The sequence below is a fragment of the Podarcis muralis genome, chromosome 2 (genome assembly GCF_964188315.1).
Source record: "Podarcis muralis chromosome 2, rPodMur119.hap1.1, whole genome shotgun sequence".
Lineage (NCBI taxonomy): Eukaryota > Metazoa > Chordata > Lepidosauria > Squamata > Lacertidae > Podarcis > Podarcis muralis.
Window position 1 is genome coordinate 22,724,355 of NC_135656.1, and position 15,917 is coordinate 22,740,271.

Genomic DNA, 15,917 nt, shown 5'->3' on the forward strand with positions numbered 1-15,917 from the left:
GGCTTTCATATCTCCATTTCTAGCACTGCCTGTAGCTGTAGCTCAAGTAGCCTTAAAGGTAAAGGTACCCCTGCCCGAAGGCCAGTCGTGTCAGACTCTAGGGTTGTGCGCCCATCTCACTTAAGAGGCCGGGGGCCAGCGCTGTCTGGAGACACTTCCGGGTCACGTGGCCAGCGTGATGAAGCTGCTCTGGCGAGCCTGCACCAGCGCAGCGCACGGAAACTCCGTTTAACCTTCCCGCTAGAAACGGTACCTATTTATCTACTTGCACTTTGATGTGCTTTCGAACTGCTAGGTGGGCAGGAGCTGGGACCGAAGACGGAAGCTCACCCCGCTGCGGGGATTCGAACCGCCGACCATGCGATCGGCAAGCCCTAGGCGCTGAGGTTTTACCCACAGCACCACCCATGTCCCTCAAGTAGCCTTAAGTGCACTTAATATATATTTATTATCAGAACAATGCCAGATGCTGTTCTTACCAAGGAACAGTCTTTGGGGTCTAGTTCTTACTATAGTTAAGAGGCAGATGAGAACAGGTGGAGCTAGTCAGGTAGGATCCAGCCAGCAGCAAGGCAGGGACAAAGGTGAGCATCCTTTTCCACCAGCTATCACTATTCTAAATGTGTTATCTAGAATAGCACGCAATCAAACTCCTTTAACAAGTTCAGTACTGGAGACAGATGGTGACAAAAGCAAAAATGATCACTTTGCTTCTCCTAAAGAGCCTGCCCCTTGTGGGAAAAGAAGGAGTAATCCAACCATCGCATTGCTCCCTAGCTCTTTACACACCCATTTTTTCATTTCAATTTTTAAAAAACCGTTTCATCATGCTTTCAAATTGTCTCTTTTGTTGCATGCTTTATTTTCCCAACTGAATTGTTACTGCGTCCTTTAATCATTGTATTTTATAGTTCAACAGCTACAGGCACTATTTTGCATCTTCAAAGAAGAGATTAACAACTTTGCTTATATGCAGATATCAGTTTATTAAGTTTGAACAAGAACTCTTTAAAAAGTATTTGGAAGGCTTTGCAATGAAAGCCAAGGAAGCACAAACTCCACTGAGATGGCTATGTTGCCAGGATATGACCACATCCCTTGTGCTCTGTGTGCATGTGTGTTTAGCAGGCTAGGGAGGTTATCGGGAGGTCCAGAGCCCACATGCTGTTTTTAAAGTCTTCCAAATACCATATGGAGCAGCCTAAATTCCAGCAAATCCTTCGCTGCTGAAGGTTAGTTCAAAGAAACAGAACTGAAGAATTTACAATTGTACAAAAAAAAACAGGTAGAGGAAGACAGTTGGCCAGTTCACAAAGCATAAACACCCTGCCATGAACTGTTCAAGTACATTTCAGTTGTAACGAAGTGCTACTTCACATTTCACGTAAAAAAAAGAAAGGCAGTAAAAAGAAGATGAAGGAGACAGACAAAGACAGATTAGAGAGGTTGAATGCTGTGTCACACAGAACAGCTAGAAGTTGAACGCATTGGAAGTGTCCTGAATCTGGAAATTGTATGCATCGGTGCTGGATTCCGGGACGACACTCTCATCTTCTCCTTCCTAAACAAGCAGAAGAAACTTTTAAGTATAATAATCAGTGTGCAGATACAGCAACCAATAAGATGGCTGGAGCCAGTTAGGAGCAAGGTCAGTGTGTCCATTAGCTTCAACCTGATTTAGCGCAAGCTGGCACATACAAACCTTTTAAAAAAGGTACAAGATGGACTCTGTACATCTGGCACGACCATTCCTCCTCTTTGCCACCCAATACCTTTTTTTTTTGCTTTTTATTTACAGTGCAACAATTTAACAACCAGCTAAAACCCTACAGTAGTAAAAGTAAAAACAGGTAAAGGACCCCAGTCTAGTCAAAGGCGACTAGGGAGTTGCAGCGCTCATCTTGCTTTTCAGGCCGAGGGAGCCGGCGTTTGTCCACAGACAGCTTTCCAGGTCATGTGGTCAACATGACTAAACCGCTTCTGGCACAACAGAACATCATGACGGAAAACAGAGTGCACGGAAATGCCGTTTACCTTCCCGCCACAGTGATACCTATTTATCTACTTGCACTGGTGTGCTTTTGAACTGCTAGGTTGGCAGGAGCAGGGACAGAGCAACGGGAGCTCACCCGGGATTCGAACCGCCGACCTTCCAATCAGCAAGCCCAAGAGGCTCAATGGATTAGACCACAGCACCATCCGTGTACTGACAGCTATCAGAACACACTTTAACCTCTGATCAGTACGATGGAATCTCTTATATGGTACAACTGCCACTGTTTCACAACACTGCAACTGCCACTTGGCCAGCTCAGAGCTTGCTCACCTCTGCTGAGAAATACTTTTCAATCAGGTTTGCTGCAGACTTGTACACCTGCTCGTTTTCATGGGACTGTAGAGCTTCAATCTTATCCAAGCCACCATACTCTTCAACCATGAGGCAAAGCTTTTCGGTCTCGCCTATCTTCTCAGCTGCCTGTCAGAAGAATACATAACATTTGGTAGCACCGTTATCGATCCATCTGCAAACCCAATCCTCGATTCAAAGCCTTATAGTACAGATAACAGCAGTTATGGAAAATACTGTGTATGACCATAAGCAGAGGCGCTGGTGCAACTTTAACCAACATGGGCTTCCATGCTGTAACAGTTAGAAGCAATTGCCCAATATTGCAGGATACTGTTGAGGCAGTTCCTTTGAGTAGGCAAATTATTGAGATTTCACGCAGGTGAAATAACTTGAGACCTGCAGCTTCTGTTGGCCAAAGTTCCTTCACACTCACACACAGAGTGCTTTTTTCTGGGGGGACACAGGGGTACGCATACCCCTAAACATTTTTGCCCATTTACTGTATTTATTTTTCACAATTTGAACTATAAAATGGTGGTTTTTATTGTGTCAAAATGAGAGTATCCCTAAACATTTTTAAGGGGGAAAAAGCACTGTGTGTGTGTGTGTGTGTATATATATACATATACATATATATATATATATATATATATATATATATATATATATGAGAATACTCATTTAAACAACCTTAAAATATCAGTGACTTACCTTCTTCTCTTTCCATGGTTCATTTTGCATAACATAAATCACTGCATATTTTACATAAACTAAACCATTCAGTATTCCATTATTACTTCCATTAAAACTTACACTGTTGAATTTATCTTAATGCTGCCAGCGTTTTGAAGTGCACACAATTCACCCCTCCCCATATTCAATAAACATTTCCCAATCTTCTTTAAATGATGCTCCTTCACTTTTAACAGTGCTGAGCATTTGGAACCGGCCCCCAGGCTTCTTTGGGTCAACTTACCGCAAATATATTATTAATGGCATCCAGGATCACTAGGATGGTTTTGCTATCCTTAACCACCAGCAGGTTCAACAGTGGTTCCACCACACCAGCCTGAACAAGGTATATAATCTGGCCAATTGTTCCACCGCTTGTGAAGTTGGTCACAGCCCACACCGCTTCTTTTTGAGATTTGAAGTCTCCCTGTTTTAATACACACAAGAGTATTATTACACAGAGCTAGCAATGATGGTCCAGAAGAAGTCAAAGGAAGGTTTGATCACAAGATACTTCACGTTGAAAAACTAAGGAAAAAATATCTAGGGAGGTGCTTACGAAAGTCAACGAAACCGTTGTTGCAGCCCTGTTCAGCCCTTCAAAGTGCTTTCTAATAATAATTTTTTTAAAAAACCACATTGATGGTTGTGAAGAGTTGCTTGGGCTTGTTCCAGTTCATGGATGTTACTATAGTTGAATGTGTTATAGTTAAATGTTACTAAAGTTGAATGTGTTAAATGTGGCCAATGAATGCGCTTGAGGAACGTTTTCTTTAAAAAATGCAGTATTAAAGCAATGGTGTTTTTTTATATACTTTACTGTGTCCCAAGAGGGCCTTCCTTTTTTTTGTTTTACCCTAAGCCGGAGGTCAACCAACCTGGTGTCCATGAATAAAATGGTACTCTTGCAACCTTCACCTTGTGCCCATGAAGATAGAGCCCCCGCTCCCACAGAACTTATCATTTTTCTTTCTTGAAAAATACATAGGGCTAAAAGGAAGAAGTTGAGAGAGTGATGCTCTTTCCTGTTACTTCTTTTAAGCTCCGTGTGCTTCCCAAACCTCAGCCCAATTCTCTGGGATCTAACTGATCCAAACATATTGGAAACAAAAATATTGGTCTTTGGGTTGCGTGCATGTAATGTGGAGGAGAGAAATAAGCAGAGAGCGTGGCATTCCTGTCGTATGCTTCAAAATTCACCAATGGGCTTCAAAAAGTTGGCAAACCCTTGCCTTAAGCTGCTGGTTTCTCGCTTCCTCAAATGGCAAACAGGCATGACGAAGCGTCCTATGGCATACCAGCTTATATTTCCAGCTACCGCCTCTGACAATTCTGGGAACTGTTTCTTATCCCAGGCCACAGAGAAGTTAGGCTGGCCTCAACTAGAGCCAGGGCTTTTTCGGCTGTGGCTCCGATCTGGTGGAACACTCTGTCACAAGAGACCAGGGCCCTGCGGGACTTGACATCTTTCCGCAGGGCCTGCAAGACAGAGCTGTTCCACCAGGCCTTTGGCCAGGGCACAGCCTGACTCCCTCCCTCGGCAATCTTCGCGGAGCTCTGGCCCAATGGTTGCTAGTGGCTTGAATTAATTAATTTTTATAATGAATGATTTTAGAATGTTGTTTATGCTGTACTTTTGTACTGTTTTATTGTTGTTAGCCGCCCTGAGCCCGGCTTCGGCTGGGGAGGGCGGGATATAAATAAATTTTTTATTATTATTATTATTATTATTATTATTATTATTATTATTATTATTTTTAAAAGCTTCAGATCTGTGGGCTTCCCCCCGCCAAAGTTAAGGAGATTTTGTGTCCTCCAAAAGAGGGGGGGAAAGCTTATGAAAGTCATTCAGTTTTCTATTTTAACGTTAAAGGTAGTAGAGGTTGCATTTGACCGAAGCTGATGGTCGGCCATGGAAGAGTGTGCCTTTCGGGGTGATGTCAAACTGTTGCAAGGTCACAGCGCCTCTTGTGTTAAATTTCAGCGAGCCCACGCTGACTCAGAGAATATATACCTTCCACTCCATAAGCCTCAAGTTTTAAAAAGCAGTGTTCGTCTGTGGCAGAAATAGCACATGTGGCGGGGGATTAGATTTAGGTTCCTTTTTTTACCTTTGTCAGGATGCCAACGAGATACTGGACAAGCCCGTGGTCCACAACCTTCTGGATCTGGTCCTGCCGGCCGGCAGTGATGTTAGACATGGTCCAGGCTGCTTCTTTCTGGATGTTGTTTTTGTGGTGAGTAAGCAGGCTGGGGAAGACAGCGAGTGCTCCCGAATCTATTACAATCTGTGTCTGTTCATCAGTCCCCGTGACAATGTTCCCTATGGCTCTTAATGAAGGCGTCTGGGTGGAAAAAAGATTTAAAGCCATTTGAGAAGCTTATTCATAAACCACACATATTAAGCTAGCTATATCATACTATTAAAGAGAGGAATCAAAGGGTGACGCTGCCTAATCCAGGGTTCACTGATAGAGGTCAGTCTCCAGCTAGACAAGCATCCAATTGGCACCAGCATCAGATCAACACACAATGGAGACAACCTAAATGGTTGTGTGCAGTACATGGATCTAGCTTTTAGCAGACCCTTGGCTATTATATTAAGGGTCCTATTAATTAATTAGTAATAGTAATATTAATAATAGGTATTACAGCTCTTTATTTCACACAAACAACAAGTCGTACATTTCTGATGTGGTATCATGCAAAGCACTTAAGAAACGAGACAACACATTTTTTTTAAAAAGCGCCTTGCTCCTGCTACATTTATGCACTGCTTCTGATGAGGCTCATTCTCTGGACGCATTTCGAGGCAGCATTCTGTGAAAATGTCACCATGCAAAGGGAGGACCAGGAACTCTTCAAACTGGGCCCCAAATTGTTAAAACTGGGCATCAACCCAGAGCACGTTCACCTGTACGGATGGCTGGGCAGCCTGGAATTTTAGTCATCCATTATTGGGGAAGAGTTGTGTGTCCTGAAATATTTCTAAAGTATATTATTTTATTATTTCATATATTATTTTAAAAGTATGAATTGCTTGCATGGAATGGGTATCGTGGCTGATCCCATGCCATACAAATTCTAAGGGCCCAATTATATACTGTAAAGTGGCCTAGGTGTGCCCAGAGGGAAAAATCAAAGGAGACCTTTCGTCATGGCTATCAAATTGTGAGGAAAGGGACCCAAACTTGTCGCAGAGCCTTCTTCAATGTGCCTGCACCATGAATGAACGAGGTATCCACTGATACAAGTTGTGTGGCTTGGACAACTGCCCTGTATTACAGATTTTTCCCTTTTCTCCAGATTGTTTCCTCATGATTAGAGGAAAGCATGCTGTTGACTTGTAGGCTACTTTCCCAGTATCTAGCAGTCCACCAGTCGTGAGACTTAAGGCAGCACTCCCTGCAACTCCAGAAGAGAGAAGACAACCTGGCTCCATTCATCAGTCACAGAAGGAACACATGTTCTTCAACTCTTGCTCTCTCCCCATTCCTTGTGTCTTTCTGCTGTGTTTATTAAGATTGTGAGCTGGGGGGGGGGGGCAGGGATCGTTCAAGATTTTAACAGCACACAGAAAATGCTAGGCACTTCATAAGCGTTGAACAAAGCACGGTCTATCGCTGATGCTTATAAGCACAGAAAAAAATTCAGTCCTACCCGGTGCTAGTCAGAGGAAATTAAATTATGTGTTATTGCCACTCCCTGCCCTGGCAGTTAGTGTAGCTGTACTTAACAGTCCCTGTAGTTTGAGGTGCATTAGAAGTGCAACTTAACCAAGTCTAGTTGGACGTAAATCCTGCTGCATTCAATGGGGCTTACTCCCAGGGAAGTAACCCTTTTTTTGCTCCTAGGTAAGTGGGCTTTAGGGACGCGGGTGCTGCTGTGGGTTAAACCAGATTGGCAGAGCTTGCCAATCACAAGGTTGGCGGTTTGAATCCCTGCGACGGGGTGAGCTGCAGTTCGAAAGCAAGCCAGTGCAAGTAGATAAATAGGTACCGCTCCGGCGGGAAGGTAAACAGTGTTTCCGTCCGCTGCTCTGGTTCACCAAAAGCGGCTTAGTCATGCTGGCCACATGACCCGGAAGCTGTACGCCGGCTCCCTCGGCGGCCAATAAAGCGAGATGAGCATCGCAACCCCAGAGTTGGCCACGACTGGACCTAATGGTCAGGGGTCCCTTTACCTTTACCTAAGTGGGCTTTGGACTGCAGCTGTACTACCTGAAAAGATTCCAGGTCACAGAATATTGGAGGACGCATTCCAAGGGAACAATGTGTTGTTTGTGCTGAAGATAGCTGCTTGTGATTAAAAGAAACGATCTAGCCAGATCAGCCCAATAAAGCAGGGTTTCTTAACCCTACCAAACCTTCATTAATATGTTCTTGTTGTACCCAGCTTACCATTATGGGAATTTCCCCACAGCCCAGGAGCTTCACCAGCTGCGGCACGAGCCCCGTTTTCACAACCACTTCAATCCTGTCATTCGAGCCATCCGTCAAGTAAGAAATAGCCCAGCACGTATCTGCCAAGACTTCATGGTCATGGTGGTGCAGCAAGCGAACCAAAGTGGGAAGGATCTGTTCAATAGCTTCTATGGGCGGCGCGGGGTTCTTGTTACGGCAGAGGTTTGACAGAGTCCAGGTTACGTTGCGCAGGTAGCCAAGCTGAAAGCAATCACAAAGTTGATTTGTTAGCGCTGCTGTTGCTTTAACACCGAAGTGCCTGGCACCCAAATTGCTGCCGCAACGCTCATACACTTACAGCGATAGAGGAGAGGTCGGGAACAGCAAGCAGAGCCAAAAGCGGTTCGAGGGCGCCATATTTAATGACCAGGTCTCTGTAGGCAGAACCATCACCTGAAGGTAGAGATTGAGATCGACTGTTAAGATACACACCGCCACGATATTTAAATTGTACACAGCCATGATTTTTTTCTTTTGAGCCCGCACTTTGTAAATAAAACGTTGACAGAAGAAACCCACAGGGAAGCGTTGGCATAGGACAACCTGGGCGCAGTTAAAGCATTAAACCCACAATGCAACAGATGCTGGCCATCGGATGCCACCATATAGGAGTTTCTCAACATCAAAAGCGGCACAACTGGATAAGGCCCTATACATCAGCACAGAGTTTATCTTCAGGTTGCTGCAATTCAGTCTGCAGAATCCCTGCATTAATCACCCCCATGCTGAAGAGTGCCCAGATCAAAGACATACTAAACAACCGTAGCCTGAGTTTATAGAGCATTGGCTTTAGTAGAAATGCTATAAGGAGTTATGTACAAATAAGTTTTAAGTTTTAGGGTTTTTTATGGTAAGATAAGGTTAAAATAAATTAAGACAATTAAATGACAGAATATAGTGAAAGATGGAAAGGATTTGCTGAAATAATTAATAACTAGAATACAAAAAAGGGAGGTGTGAGGAGGTTGATGAAACAAGTTAATGAAAGATAAAGATATGGGAATATTGGATTTGTTTTTAGTTTTTTTGCTTTTGTTTTTGGTTAGTGATGTATTGTGTGTTTTGTTCTTTTTTCTATGTAGTGACTTGTATTGTTTATTTTCTTTTCTCTTACTTTTTCTGTAATCTTAAATTTTTAATAAATATCATTAAAAAAAAAAGAGTTTATGGAGCATCATGGGTGACCAAAAGGACCGTGTTTTCTCCACCTGTCCCTTCAAGTGCTTTCCACACTCATCCTTCCCCACTACACCTCAATTCCTGTCAATAAACACTGGATTTCTTGAGAGACTTTAACAGAATTACCTATTCAACTACGCAAAAGTTTCCTTGGTTACTGACTGAACAGCTTTCAGATCTCAAAGTTAAGGCCGTTGGAGTAGAATTTCTTTATGGTCAAAATATCAGCTTTGACCATAAAGCGACGCGCTTTAATCAATGTCATAGGAAAATGATCACCTAATAATAATAATAATAATAATAATAATAATAATAGTAGTAGTAGTAGTAGTAGTAGTAGTAATAAAATTAAATTCATATCCCACCCATCTTGCTGGGTTTCCCCAGCCACTCTGGGCGGCTTACAACATACAGTACAGTGGTACCTTGGTTCCTGAATGGCTTGCTTATCGAACCAATCGGCTCCCGAACGCCGCAAACCTGGAAGTAAGTGTTCCGGTTTGCGAACGTTTTTTGGAAGCAAAATGTCTGATGCGGCTTCCGATTTGAGTGCAGGAAGCTCCTGCAGCAAATTGGAAGCCACGCCTTGGTTTTCAAACTGTTTTGGGAGTCAAACGGACTCCCGGAACTGATTAAGTTCGAGAACCAAGGCTCCACTGTATATAAAAACACAACAAAGCATCAAACGTTAAAAAGCAAAATATCCTATACTAGCAACAAATAGAAACCAATAAAATAGTAAATATTGTTTAACATTTAAATATTGTTTAAGAGTGCATGCCCGAGTAAGCAATGTGGGGGATTTTTAGATCTGACTAACAAATGACCTAATTTCTAGCTTTGATGACATTGTGTCCTAATGGTACCATATCCAGTTTCAAGTGCACGATTTCAAGTGTATCATCCATTTCTACATTTTGCATACACGTCATTTAAAGTACACATAGACAAAGTAACCCACAGAATATATATATAGCTCAGTAGTATTGGCCTACCTGCAATATTTCCTAAAGCCCACACAGCTTGCTCACTGATGTGCATATGGGGGGAAGCCAGCAAGGAAATAAAGGCAGGTATTGCTCCACCATCTACGACAGCTTTTGTCTGCTCTGATGTGCCGGAGGCAATGTTGGTCAAGGCCCAAGCAGATTCAAACTGAATAGGGCTGCAATCTACTCTTCCCAAGAAGGTCACAAGCTTTGAGATCAAGCCAGCTCTGATTATCTGGTCTATAGGGGGCTGCTTTTCTCGGGATAGGAGCTTCCTGTGAGGAAGAAGAAAGCAAGTTGGTTTCGCTCATCAACATTTTACAGACAGTCCTCAAATCCATTACAAGCCGATAGTCAGCCCCGGGTGTGTGCTATGCACAACTAGCACCCCACCTAGAAATGGTGCCCATTAGTCTAGTGCGGTTTCATGAAATAACTTGGCATTTTCTGTCAACTCCTGCACATGGGCTTAAAATACCCCAACTTCAATGACAAAATAGGCAGATTGTTTTGGCACCAGGTTTTTTTTAAGGGGGGGGGGTTCTTACATGAGAACCGACATTTTCAAGCAATAGGCGATGTGACTGAACACACAGTTCCAGAACTGATCCCCTAGCTCCCAATGACTCACAATTAATGCTTTTGTAGACACCTTCTCATAATCACATTGTACCACCATCCTAGTTCATAGCTATGTGAATGTATTAGCCTAGACCGGAGAAGGCTTAATAGGCATCACAGTGACAGATGCTTGCCCAAAGCACCCCACATCTGCACCATAACATTTTAGCAGTTAAATTATCTTTATCACTTTATTGCTAGCCACCTTTGGAACTACAAGACAAGGAGCTGAGGTCAGCCTCCGACGTGCATTCACATTCAGACTTGTGCCGTTTAGCTTTAGTTAGGTTCATCCTCCAACAAGGCACTCAACTATTTAATGTTTAGGAGAAGATGTGGCAAATAATAATATTTTTTATTTATTTATACCCCGCCCATCTGGCTGGGTTTTCCCAGCCACTCTGGGTGGCTAGATGGTAAGATGTTTAGGTAAAACAAGAACATTATGTTATAGAAAGCTTGCCCACTCTCTTCAGTGCTGAGAACTGTAAAATGCCAGCAATTCACTGTAAATATTAGTTTCAGAACCTCAAATTATAATCGAAGTCACAGCTCTTGTTGCAAGTCATTGGCTTGCCATAGTCAAGGTGCAAAGAACATGGATGTCTCTGTATGTTTACCTGGCAGCCTGTGTTGCCTGCAGCTGGCATTCCACATTATTGCTGTTGATGCCTTTAACTATTTCTTCAACAGACCAGTGGACAGTGGCCTGCAAAAGAAAATTCAAGTTATACACACCTACGCATTAAGTCTCTTTGCCAATTACCAATAACCCAGAGCAAAGTCATTGGCAACATACAAATTACATGTGAAAGCTGTTGTATGTATGCCTTCTGGATTTCTGATTTCTATTCTCTCCTGATAAAAAAAGAAAAAGTCAGAATTCCTTCCAACACTCCAGATGGTTTTCCAATATAGACAATGCTCAAATTAATTTTGTCCCTAAAAGAAAAGGAAGATGTAAGCCACAAGTGCTGGTTACTCCTTATTCAAATACTAGAACCAATTATTTTCTTTATGCTGCATAAATAGCAAAGGAATGTAGAGTTCGGAGTTTTAATCCTTGGAATCAGGGAAAGAATCCTGCCTGAAAATCTGAAGAGTTGCTGCTGGTCAAGTCAGAAAATACAGAGGTAGGTGGACTCAGTAGAAAGAAGCTCCTGATGGGTAATATCCAGTGATGGCAGGTTGCTGCTGAAATGAAATTGCTTAGGGCGGGAGGAAGATAATCAGCAATCCCCACTTGCCTTGCAACTACCCAAATATCTTCTAGATCTGGCCCAGGTTCTCCCCAACCCACTGGAACAGATTTAAGGTGGACAATGCAGTGAAGAATCAGCTGAGGGATTCCCTTCCATTAGCAGGCAGTCTCCACTGGTACTACCTATGTTCTCAAGATATTTTTTTTTTGGAAAAACAAGACATCCGTATAGTGAGAAAGGGAGCCAGAGGGGCCTCGACTCATTGCTTACTTGATTGTTCCGGTTGTTCTCCTGTAGAGGGGATGTGGCATCATCAGGAAAAGTGCTAACATTTCTTCTTTTAAGCATCTGATCATCTTTTTTGGCTTTCCTCAGCTCCACGTTGACTTCCACCCGCCGCCTCCTCATTTCCTGGTGAAAACACAACCTTTTAAAAAACTGAACTGCATTTTTGGGCACACAAACAAAAAACTAACGACAGTCAGGTTTACTCACATTAGAATCCTTTCCCTTATTCTTGAACCTGTTGAGACGGGCAGCATTCTCATTGGCAGACATCTCGATCTCGATATGGGCAAGATTTCAAATCTGCAAAGAGATTTTTGAGTTTATTTGTTTATGGCATTGATATATTGCCTTTCCGGCAAGGAACCCAAGGCAGTTTATGGTTTATGTCATTTATCTGTTATTTCAAAATTGTAAAGCTGACCCTGTGGAGTTAAGGTATCGCCGCCTGTTCAAGAACATGAACTACTCTTCACCCAACTCAAATAAGACTAGTCTACTTAGAGAGGATAGAATCAAATATGACCAGGAGCTAGTCCTACTGAGCTCAGTGGTTCTCAACTCCAAGACAGTGTCCTTCAAATTACAGCCTTGGGAGCCTGCAAAACACTTAATGCCAGAAAGAGAATAAAGTTGGGTTGCCATATGTCCTCTTTTTCCAGGACACGCCCTCTTTTTCCATGGATATTTAAAATCAGAGCTGTCCCTTTTTTTTGCTCTTCAAAATATGGCAACCCTAGAATAAGGTATATTCTGTTTTGTTAAGCTTCAGTTAACTCCCCCGTACAAGTTTGCTCCCCCCTTTCATTCAGGCACCCTCAACATTTGAAATACAGTGGTACCTCAGGTTAAGTACTTATTTCGTTCCAGAGGTCTGTTCTTAACCTAAAACTGTTCTTTACTGTTCTTAGCTAATGGGGCCTCCTGCTGCTGCCACGCCGCCATGCACGATTTCTGCTCTCATCCTGAAGCAAAGTTCTTAACCCGAGGTATTATTTCTGAGTTAGCGGAGTCTGTAACCTGAAGCATATGTAACCCGAGGTACCACCAACTAGAAAATCTACAGCATTCCTGTGACGCTGTGTCAGTTATTATGGCTGCAATCTTAGGAACTGTTTACTGGGAGCAAGTTCTACTAAACTCAGTGGTGCTTACTTCCGAGTAAACAAGAATGGGTACTCACTCAGTTTCAAATTCTCCTTCCTTGGAGGAAAAAGGAAGGAATGACAAAGTGACAGGTAAGAGTTATCCTTTGGGGCTTTAAGAATAGAATGGACAGCTTTGCTACAGTTGGGACCTCAACACTCCAATTCAGGATTTGAAAGCCAAGCTTCCTTAAGTCCTTAAGGACCTCATATTTTCAGGATCACTTTCACATTTCCCTGAGCTGCAATCCTATTGGTTGTTACTTATTAATAGGAAAGTCCCGGACCGGTGCTACTTGCCCCTCCTTTTCTTATGCACACTGTTCAAAACTCCCATTGTTCTAGGCACATTTTACGACGGGGAATTTAATTAGCAAGTTTCTGAGCTCTGGGCGCAGTACTGCACCTAAGATTTCAGATTAAAACTGCCGAATGGAAGAAAATGAGGACCTTTTTTCTGCCTCCCCACTTCCAGCTACTCTCTGAAGACTAGTAGCTGTCTAGAATATTAGGGGGGTGGGAAGGACTAGACCATATGGAAAACGAACACAATATTTTAGCTGCAGTTCATTCATTTTCAGCTTTGTATTGTTATTAAAAAAGTGCCTAGACATTATGTTGTTGCGCCCATAGCCTCGGTTTAAGGTGCTCTTTAGCTCCTAGCTTTCATATCCATGCTGCAAGTGAACCGTTTTAAGCGTGATTCAAGGGCAACATACAACGCGACGCTAGATGGCGATGGCTAGCCTTATGGAAAATTCAATGCGTTTTTTAAAAAGCGCTTTAAAAAAAGCGTTTTCAGATTATTTTTCCACGTGTGTAGATCCCACCTCAGTTTCTAACACTCCTTACACCCTTTCTTAAACCTCTCCTGCCCCAGCTCCCCTTTAAGCGAACACGTCCGAGAGAGAAAGAGAAGGTATCCTGCCCGTTTCTCCACCAGGAAAGGACGGACTCAGCTGCCTAAACGGCTCAGGCTCGAGTCACTTTCACTCGCCGAGCGTCTCTAATTATTATTATTATTATTATTATTATTATTATTATTATTATTATTATTTATACCCCTCCCTCCCCAGCCAAGGCCGGGCTCAGGGCAGCTAACAAACAATAATAAAAACAAGTTGAATGAATACAACTTAAAAACAAGATTAAAATACAACATTAAAACATTAAAAAGCAGCCTCATCAACAGGAGAAGGAAAAAGAAAACCTTCTCTTGAGCCGAGCCAGAGCGGCTTATGGGGGACCACCCACAAGACATCCCTCCCATCCACCCGCCACGTCGCCCTGGAGATTCCAGAGACGCGGCACAAAAGGAAAGAGGACCGCGGAGGGAGGAGGAAAGGGCAAAAACCCAGTTCGGATAAGAGAGCTAGTGAGCGGGAAAAGAAGCTGGGGAGGAGAAAAAGCAAAGAATCCACTCCCGTCCCCTCCCCCCTAGAAACCTTCCAGAGGCTTCCCCCACTCTTCCCCCAAATGCCCCTCTCTTGTACTATAAAAGGGGGGGCCCAGCGTGGTCCCGCACGCATTTTCCCCAATTTGGGTCCCTCCAGGGCACCGTCGAGGGTATCCCCCTACCCGAAAAGGGAGCCCCGGCTTCGTCGTGTCGCAGCAGCAGCAAGCAGCACCCGACACGGCCTCTCGCTCCACGACTATTAATACTCCGCCCACCGCGGTGCGCGATTTGAACTTCCCTGCGCTTTCGCTCTCTCATTGGTGCGTTCGAGTCAAGTCGGAGCGCTCATTGGTCCGTTTGAAAATAAGGACGCGCTCCGAGCTCGCGCTCGCTCCTGAAAGGAGGAGGAGGAGGAGGGGAGGGAACGTCCCCGCCGGTGCCAAGACCTCGCGAGAGCTGTTAAGTAAACCGGCTCGCGGGACTACAAGCCCCAGCATTCAGCGCGGCTGCTTGGTGCTTTATTTGAATGAATCCGAGCCGGATTCGGATCGGGAATGGAGGGCGGGATTGAGGAATCGTTAGACGCTCCCAGGGCAACTGGTGAAGACAAGACAAGAATAGAGGAAAGAGGCTGGCAGCATTAAGATAAATTCAGCCGAGCAGACAATATTTGATGGATGTCAAAGTGGAAAGTTGATGTGAATGGTGATACACAATGGTGATAGTAAAATACGTAGGAAAGTTGTTGTTGTTTAGTTTAGTCGACTCTTCGCGACCCCATGGACCAGAGCACGCCAGGCACTCCTGTCTTCCACTGCCTCCCACAGTTTGGTCAAACTCATGCTGGTAGCTTCGAGAACACTATCCAACCATCTCGTCCTCTGTCGTCCCCTTCTCCTTGTACCCTCCATCTTTCCCAACATCAGGGTCTTTTCCAGGGAGTCTTCTCTTCCAGTGAGCACTCAGGGCTGAGTCTCCTCCAGCACCGTAATTCAAAAGCATCAATTCTTCAGGGATCAGCCTTCTTTATGGTCCAGCTCTCACTTCCATACATCACTAATGTAGGAAAGTATGATGCGTCATATGAACCGTGGAATGAGAAGAAGGGAAGTCCTCGGGTGCTTTAAAGTTTGTAAAACGTTTTGATTTGAAATGGAGAAAAAGAAAAAATCATACTGTACACACACACTGCAACAGTTCTCGCAGTGGCCAAGCAGTTAAAAGGCCTGCAAAAAAAGTGCAGCAGTAGCACTCTGTCCGCCTGTGATTCCCAGAAACTATACAGATGCATAGTGTCTCTAAAAGTGGAGGTAGACATAGAAGCTGCGGCTAGTAGTCATTGAAAGTCTTATCCTACATTAATTTGTCTAATCCTCTTTGAAAAGCCATCCAAGTTGGTGGCCCCTACTTCGCTTTGTTTGGAGGAAGTTTAACATAAATTAGCTTTACTGGATGTTAGAAGGGAGAGAAAACGTTTCTCGATCCACTTTCTCCACGCATGGCACGCCTAATTTTATAAATGTTTTATTACATCATGCCTTGCTTGCTTTTTTTC

General features: G+C 43.6%; 1 protein-coding gene across 1 annotated transcript; it reads right to left on the reverse strand.

Annotated features, from left to right (window-relative positions):
* Positions 1-966: 966 nt before the first annotated feature.
* KPNA2 (karyopherin subunit alpha 2) lies at positions 967-14,666 on the reverse strand. Its single transcript, XM_028712886.2, has 11 exons — positions 14,545-14,666; positions 12,032-12,124; positions 11,807-11,947; positions 10,955-11,043; positions 9,720-9,988; positions 7,844-7,938; positions 7,483-7,746; positions 5,194-5,427; positions 3,327-3,509; positions 2,327-2,476; positions 967-1,561 (listed from the first exon to the last, which is right to left on the reverse strand). The coding sequence occupies exons 2-11, from the start codon at positions 12,092-12,094 to the stop codon at positions 1,472-1,474; spliced, it is 1,578 nt and encodes a 525-aa protein (XP_028568719.1). The 5' UTR covers positions 12,095-12,124; positions 14,545-14,666; the 3' UTR covers positions 967-1,471.
* Between the last annotated feature and the right edge of the window lie 1,251 nt (positions 14,667-15,917).

Bases quoted from the DNA above. Each gene is read 5' to 3' on its own strand.
- KPNA2 (XM_028712886.2), bottom strand. From the start codon at position 12,094: ATGTCTGCCAATGAGAATGCTGCCCGTCTCAACAGGTTCAAGAATAAG. The intron at 7,747-7,843 runs GTAAGTGTATGA...GATTGCTTTCAG, and splicing joins CCGACCTCTCCTCTATCGCT to CTTGGCTACCTGCGCAACGT. The intron at 3,510-5,193 runs GTAAAAAAAGGA...GTATTAAAACAG, and splicing joins TCGTTGGCATCCTGACAAAG to GGAGACTTCAAATCTCAAAA.